Here is a 7,588-nt window from a genome sequence, read left to right on the forward strand (position 1 = left end):
AGGATCCAGCGCGCTGCTGGGGAGAAGAGGGGGCGGGAGGAGGATGAGGATGAGAATGAGGGGCAGGCAGGAGCGAAGGAGAAGGGGAGTCCGGTTCGGAAGAAGGTGAGGCGGGGATGAGGGGGGAGGAGGGAGGAGAGAGAATGGGAGAGGGTGTTGGGTTGTTTTGCTGGTTTTGCTGCCTGGTGGGGTGGCCTCTTGGAGGCGTGATAGATTTGCTTTTTCTTTTTCTTTGTACCAATACAAGGTTTTTTTCGGTAAGCCGCTTCTTGCTTCTTGCTTCTTCATGCTGCAGTTGCTCATCGTGTCGTCGTGGTGGTGGCCGCTTGGGTCGTGTTTGGGATGGATGGATGAATGAGATGAATGACCTGGTCCATTGCAAAGGTTGGGCTATTTATGTCCTCTCTTGAGAGAGAGAGAATCAAGATGTTTGTGCACCGATTCCTCTATCCTGTGCTTCTCTATATCTGAAACGGGATTGACTGGTCCAGCACCCCCTCCCACTACATACCCATTTCTCACAGCTCCATCACTACCCCCCTACACTATACCCACTACAAGCTCCTCATACCATCCCAACACCCTCCCAACCCATCTTCCCACATCCTACCACAACAAATACTGGCCCTGCCTACTGATCTTCCGATCGGGCAGCTGGGTCCACATACTCCGGCCCATGCGCTGCCTGATGCGCTTGATCTCTCTATCTGCCTTCTCCCTCGCGCGCGTCTTCTCTTCCTTGAGCAGCACCGAGAGGCCCGTGTGGGGCGGTCGCATGATGAACACGCGTCCGAAGGCGCGGTAGTCGGGCTTTTGCCGGTAGGGGCCCCGGTTGATCCACGCTTGCGAGATGTAGATGTCGGTGGGCGAGCGGTGGGCCGGGTTGCTGGGGATGCTGGTCCCTGGGAGGGTTGCCGGTTTGCTGGGCGTGGGGGGGGTGTGGGTTTGGATTATGGTGGTGGATGTTGTTGTTGGGGAGACGGAGGGGGGGAGGGTGGTGGTGGTAGGCGCTGGGGACGGTTGAGGTGCCGGGGACCAGAGGTTTCTTGTTCTAGGTGGCCGAGTCCCATGCCTCGGGTGACGATGGCTTCTTGTTTGGCTTCGAGGAGGTGCTCGCGCACTTCTTGGGCGACTTTCTTCTTGGAGAAGCGCATCTGGAGGATGGCTTCGTCGATGGGTTTGCCGTATTGCTCTTGGCTTACATCTCCGCGTAGGAGTAGGCATCGATCTCAATGAGAGACCGGGACAGGCAGGAGCGTTCGGATCGCGCGATTTTGATGGTCTTGGTGAGACGGCCTCGTTGGCGCACGTTGCGGATCACCATGCGTCGCTGCCACAGAGCACGCCGTCTGGGTTTGGGGTTGATAGCTGCTTCGAGGTGGGAAGGGTTGCGTAGCTCGAGCGCGGCCGGGTCATAGCCCAGGCCATCTTGCCCACCCAAAGCGGTGGGTCCCGCGGGCGCGCCTGCACGCTGGTGCTGCAGAGGGTCTGCAAAGAGACTATTGTCCGCCAGTGAGCCCTGTTCCAGTACCATTTTCTCTTCTTCGGCAATGCGAGCACGAGCACGAGCTGCAGCAGCTTCGGCACGCTGTTGTACATCCATGTGCGGCTTGTCTGCTCTGGAAGCTGTTGTGGCCCCGGGCGATGACTTCATGGAGGCTTCATTGATCTGCGGCGTGTAGGCACCTGGTCGCAACCTTGGGACTTTCCGGGAAGAGGTCGACGTCTGGAAGTGGCGGGTATTTCGACATTGGGGTAGTTTCGAGATGGCCAGGATAGAACGAGATGGGTAAAGGTGGTTTGAGCATGTCCAAGGGAGTGTGCATTGGAGGTACCTTGAAGCTATGATACATCGTATTAGTAGCCATTCATGGCTCTCTGATACTGGGACGAGGTACCTGGTGGCAGTAGCCGCCGTGAGGGAAGGGGAAGCGGAAGGGGAAGGCTAGAGTTCATCGTGATATGATGGATGGCCGATATGGACGGCCGGTGTGGATGAAGGGTGGTGTGAGAGCTGTAACTTTTCTGGAGGTTGAACTATCGACTTGCAGTCTACTTACGGTCGACTTACAGGGGCGGTAGGGGGTGCGGAGAATGATGGTTCGCCGAGGCGGGAGGATTGGAGGCTCGTACTGGCGGGCTGGCGGACTGGCGGCGCTGGAATTGCCCCTTCTGGTGCTGTTCTAGCTGTGCGGCTGCAGTGCTTGCCCCCAAACTTACGCCATAGGTCGGTTCCCCAGAAGTGGACTCCCCCTGATTGGTCTTGGGACGGACGATCACCAGCGCCTCTGCTCCACAGGCTTGACTCTGGACTTGGCCAAACTCTTCTCCTACCCTCCTGTCGTTCTTCGAGATGTTTCTTCGAGACCAGCCCGTCCTTTAAGCGCATCCTGATCGATTCTTGTCGTCGCTGAACAAGCTACAGCCCTCGTGCCATCTCAAACCCCAGCCCAACAAGCCTTTGGCCGCGGCATCGTGTGTACACAAAAGCGCTGACACTGCTGAGCTTACCATTGGATGCATTCGACGCCTGAAGCACTCGATGCCTGAAGCACTCGCTGCTCTCCCAGACAATGCAAACAGATCTGCTTACGCTGCGGACAGAATAGATATCGGAAGAATATGCTGTTCCACAAGTACTACCAAACTTAACACAGATCAGACTTGGTGAATGCAAAGATGGACATTTCTTCGCTACTTTCTCCTCCCGAGGCCACTCAGCCTCTGTCTCCTCCACCCGTGTCCATGCAGTCACCTCGAAAGCAAATGCGGAGACACCCATCCGGCCCGGTCAAGCGTGGCCTGACCTCGTTGCCTCTTTCCCATTCAGCAGTGCCTGCTTCCAATATTCCTCTCCACGTGTCCACTCCGACTCACCGGCCAACAGCCTCTTCTCCTTTGGCAAGTCCAACTACCGGTGTTCTACGCAATTCGACACCGCCGCGCCTTGTGGAAGTGAGTCGACAATCCTCTACGCCGAGTATGGATGCACTTGCAGATCTGGCTTCGATGCAGAATCATCAACCAACCAGGTCAGCTGCACCCTCTTTGAGAAGCAAAGATTCCTACGAAAGCCAGCTTACACCATCGACGATTTTCCCAGTGGTGCAGCCACCCAGCGCAGCAGCAAATCCACGAGCTTCTTTTGACATTGCAATGGCGGAGACACCAAAGCCGGCGGCACGAATCGACTTTGCTGGAACTTCACTCTCACCAGAATTGCAAAAAAATGCAAACGTGTTGGCCGTCGACTTGCAGCAGAACCCGCATTCCTACGAATCCCACGCCCAGCTCATCAGGTTGTTGCACCAAGCATTTGTCCATCACGTCTATCCTCCTACTTCACCTGACGCTCACGGGGATCCTCACAGCTTTGACCTCCTTCACGACCTTCGCGCTGCAAGGGAGGGTATGGATAAAATCTTTGCCATTGGCGAAGATCTCTGGGCAGAATGGATCCAGGATGAGAGCATGCTGGCGAAGACCATTGAAGAAAAGATATCTCTGATGGAAAAATGTTCCAAGGCTGTGACCGAAGAGTATGGCAGTGTGAAGTTGTGGATAGTGTATGGTGAATGGCTACTCCACACGCACAAGCTGTACCATCAAACTTCAGAAGAGGCAGCGGCTGGCCTTTCAGAGGATGAGCGAGAGGTCGGGCAAGATATTTTCTCGTGGAGCGTGGTAGTGGAAGTTTGGCAAAGAGGTGCTGAAGAGACGATGTGGAGGATGAACGATAGTCACCTGGTGTGGAACCGATACATTGACTTTCTGATCCAGGACTCACAAAAGACTCGATCGGAAGATCTGATAAGAGAAATCAAGTTTCTTTTTGATGCCCGGCTACAGACACCCCATGCGGACTGGGACGGAACATTCCAGGCGTTCTCGACCTTCGTTTCAGCTTACATGGACAAGCAGTACGAGGAAATCATGGTGACAACTAATCGCAAAGCCACAGACGCGAAGTCGAAGTGGGACGCTCGACAGCCAATGGAGATTGCGCTTCAACAAGCTCAAGAAGCTGGTGATCGAGCCGCCGAATATGTGGCTCTCGCCAACTACGTGCAATGGGAGCGAACACTAGCAGGAAGAAAACGATTCAGCTTCGATTTGACGAATGCTCTCTACCAACGGGCTGCCTTGCGCTTTCCCTCGGATCCTCAACTGTGGGAAGATCACATTCTTTACCTGATTGAAGAAGGTCACGCCCACCGCACCACTGAGAGCGTGCTACCTACGTTGGGGCGAGCCACTCGCCACTGTCCCTGGTCGGGTTCGCTGTGGGCACAATACCTGCTGAGCTCAGAAAGAGAAGCCCAGAGCTTTTCTCAAACCGAAGACATCAAGCACAGAGCAACCAACACGGGTCTGCTAGATGTCGGTGGTGTCGAAGAAGTGATCAAGGTTTACGCTGCTTGGTGCACGTATCTGCGCAGACGTGCTTTCCAGGTTGACTCGACAGATGAGGATCTTGATGTTGCCGAAATGGGCATCAGATCCGCCATCGAGGACCTGCAAGACTTGGCAACCAGGAAATTCGGTGAAGGCAGCAATCCTGATCCCATGTTCCGACTCGAACGGATCTACATCAAGTTTCTGAGCGAGAGCGGCAGCTGGGACACTGCAAGGGAGACTTTTCGAGGTCTAATCCCCAAACAAGGAGACTCTTGGACATTCTGGATCCAGTTCTACATGTGGGAGATGAGTTGCTGGGCCAAATTCATCCAGCGAGAGAAGACTGAAGATGGTAACATTTCCAGGAAAACCCCTGTTCCGCACTATGCAACCGCTGTCCTGCGTCAGGCGGTCAAGAGAGAAACTCTAGATTGGCCCGAGAAGGTCATGTGTGCATACATTACACACTGTGAGGATCATGAAGATGTAGAAGAATTGCAAATGGCCATTGTGGAAGTGAGGAAGATGGAGAAGATTATTGCAAGGAGAAGAGAGGTTGAGGCTCTTCAGGCTGCGGCCAAAAGTGAAGCTCAGGCGACGTTACCTCCGCAACATGCAGCGGAGGCCATAACGAGGACGATAGAGGCGAATACGAGCCCATCAGGGAAGCGAAAGCGAGGTGGTGAAGACGAGCCAGTTGCTGACTCGAGCAAAAAGAGCAAGATTGAGGGCGGAAATGGAAGAGAGGTCAATGCAACAGTAGCAAGCCGGAAACAAGTCAAGCGGGATCGTGAACACGCCACGATACTTGTTCAGAATCTTCCCGAGGTTGTCACAGAACTCAAGCTACGTCAGTTTTTCCGAGATTGTGGAAAAGTCAATAGTCTCAAGATCATACATCAGAATGGCACAAGTGCTGTCATCGAGTTCGATGCACGGGAAGCTGCTCTGTTTGCACAGACACGTGACGGCAAAGACTTTGAAGGACAACCATTGCACATACAGCTGGGCAGTGGTTCTACAATCTTCGTGTCGAACTTTCCACCCACCGCGGATGAGGGCTATATCCGAGAATTGTTTGACAGATTCGGGCAGATTGTCGACGTTCGCTTTCCTTCACTGAAGTACAACACCCACCGCAGATTCTGTTATGTTCAGTTCAGATTGAATGAACAAGCACAAGCTGCAACAGAGCTGGATGGACAACAAATGGATCAAGATTTGAAGCTTGTCGCGAAGATATCTAACCCTGCTGCAAAGCAAGATCGGACTGGGCCAATGGAAGAAGGTAGAGAGGTCTTTTGCAAAAACCTGCACTGGAGCGCATCAGAGGAGGATGTGAAGACTCTTTTCAGCAGATATGGTAATGTGGAATCCGTGAGAATTCCTCGGAATGTTAAGGGCCAGAGCAAAGGGTTTTGCTATGTGGTTTTCTCGTCAGAGGTCAGTCCGCATTTCTTTTTTTTTTAGAACATTGCCAACATTGCTAACCTTTTGCAGGAAGAGGCAAATGCCGCCACTGCACTGAACGCCCATTCATTCATGTCAAGGGAATTGCATGTTGAAATTTCGAGCAAGATGGGTGCCAAACGACAAGCAACTACTATCATCTCTAGTGTCGACAGATCGATGTCTCCGTCCACCGGAGTCAATGGCGCTGCAGGATCTCCTTCTGCGATGTCAACGACATCCTCGAATATCGAGCAACCTTCAGGAGACCGACAAGCTCGCACCATAGCACTCATGAACGTTCCTGACACAGTCAACGATAGTCGTCTTCGAGCCATCACAGAACCCTATGGTAGCCTCGTCAAGATCGTGTTGCGGCCAGATCACCAAGGTGCAGTCGTTGAGTATACTGATGCACAAAATGCCGGAAAGGCATCCCTTGGCTTGGAAGGCTACGAGATCACCCCTGGACGGAATCTTCGTGTGGGAATAGTGCCAGAAATGTTGAGGGAGAAGGCTGAAAGGAAGACTGACAAGATTCAGATCGGTAAAGCAAAAAAGGATAATCCCGGATCAACTCAAGCAAGCCTGCAGCCTTCTGGACCAATACGGAGACCTGGTCAGCAAGCTGGGAGAAGGGGAGGCCTAGGACAGAAAAGAGGTCTAGGATTCGTTGCTCCAAGTGGCAAGTCTCAACAGGAAGAGCCTACAAATACTTCGACCCAAGCTGGGAAGAGTAATGATGACTTCAGGAGTTTATTAAACAAGAAATGACGAGCTATTGAACGCTGATCAAGAATAGAAGACATCATTTCTTCAAACATGCTTCCTCTGCTCCGCTCGATCAGCCTTGCTTGAGGGATTGTCTGTTGTGCACCCTCATAAACGGTTACATATGCGAAGACTGCGACATGCCAAGACCACCTCCTGAATGTCAACTCCATTGTCCTATTCCAATACTGTGACTGCACAGCCCACACTCGGCCTATTGAGAGCTCCAATCGACATAATCCATTTTTCAATGAATAGCAGAAAGGACTCCTTCGTCCTCAACATGCCCTCTATTGTTCGAAATTTAGCCTACCCTTCCAGTAAAACACTTCCGCCCCAAAGCGCATTCGAGAGGGTATTCACGGCAAGAAACACTATCCAAGCATAACCACGACCTGCTATGCTCCATCTCTCTATTGTTTTTTGGCTATTCAAGCCCATTGAACTTTACCTACCTTACGTTCTCCTATTGACCGATATTCGGCTACTAGGCAATCCTATCGAGGCACAATAGAACAATTGGACAGCTCACGACCTCAAGGAGCGCGCGCTCTCTCTCCTCCAGCCAGCACAGTCAGAAAGCATAAATACCTGTCCTCTGAGCCACAGATCCTCGGACTTTTTTTTCTCTCGAACCAAATCACCATCATATTTTGTGGTCTTCGCATCAATCGACAGCACTTGAAACGAGGAAGTATCCATCTCTCTGGTACGCACCACACACTTTTCTCGATCACCCGCATCATCGATATCCATCACCAGCACAATGTACACCACAACCTTCCGACCCGGCCTCCTCGCCAGTTCAACCACCCTCCCAACATTCCCGCACGTGAAGTACCCCCGGCTCTCCCAACTCGACGGCTCCTACGACGATGACGACGACGACGATGAATTCTCCTCAAATATTCCTTCAGCATTCAACTCACCTCAGCCCGCGACCCCGGAGGCCGCCGCCGTAGCCGCCGCC

The 7,588-nt window shown here is 52.8% G+C and overlaps 3 protein-coding genes across 3 annotated transcripts in view; 2 read left to right on the forward strand and 1 right to left on the reverse strand.

The window, feature by feature from the left end:
* The window catches only part of EPUS_03105 (uncharacterized protein), a gene marked incomplete at both ends in the record, with an annotated part of 1,536 nt that extends 1,416 nt beyond the window's left edge, over nucleotides 1-120 (forward strand). Inside the window, one exon of the mRNA XM_007802855.1 lies at nucleotides 10-120. Coding sequence (XP_007801046.1) covers nucleotides 10-120 — 111 coding nt within the window. The remainder of the gene's footprint in view (nucleotides 1-9) is intronic.
* A 486-nt stretch (nucleotides 121-606) lies between these two features.
* EPUS_03106 (uncharacterized protein) lies at nucleotides 607-2,389 on the reverse strand (the record flags this gene model as incomplete). Its single annotated transcript, XM_007802856.1, has 4 exons — nucleotides 607-1,165; nucleotides 1,203-1,669; nucleotides 1,698-1,842; nucleotides 2,061-2,389. The coding sequence occupies 4 exons, from the start codon at nucleotides 2,387-2,389 to the stop codon at nucleotides 607-609; spliced, it is 1,500 nt and encodes a 499-aa protein (XP_007801047.1).
* A 290-nt stretch (nucleotides 2,390-2,679) lies between these two features.
* Nucleotides 2,680-6,621, forward strand: EPUS_03107 (uncharacterized protein; the record flags this gene model as incomplete). The annotated part of the gene is made up of 2 exons (XM_007802857.1): nucleotides 2,680-5,841; nucleotides 5,899-6,621. The coding sequence occupies 2 exons, from the start codon at nucleotides 2,680-2,682 to the stop codon at nucleotides 6,619-6,621; spliced, it is 3,885 nt and encodes a 1,294-aa protein (XP_007801048.1).
* Nucleotides 6,622-7,588: the final 967 nt, after the last annotated feature.

The sequence above is a fragment of the Endocarpon pusillum genome (assembly GCF_000464535.1).
Source record: "Endocarpon pusillum Z07020 unplaced genomic scaffold scaffold1818, whole genome shotgun sequence".
Classification (NCBI taxonomy): Eukaryota; Fungi; Ascomycota; class Eurotiomycetes; order Verrucariales; family Verrucariaceae; genus Endocarpon; species Endocarpon pusillum.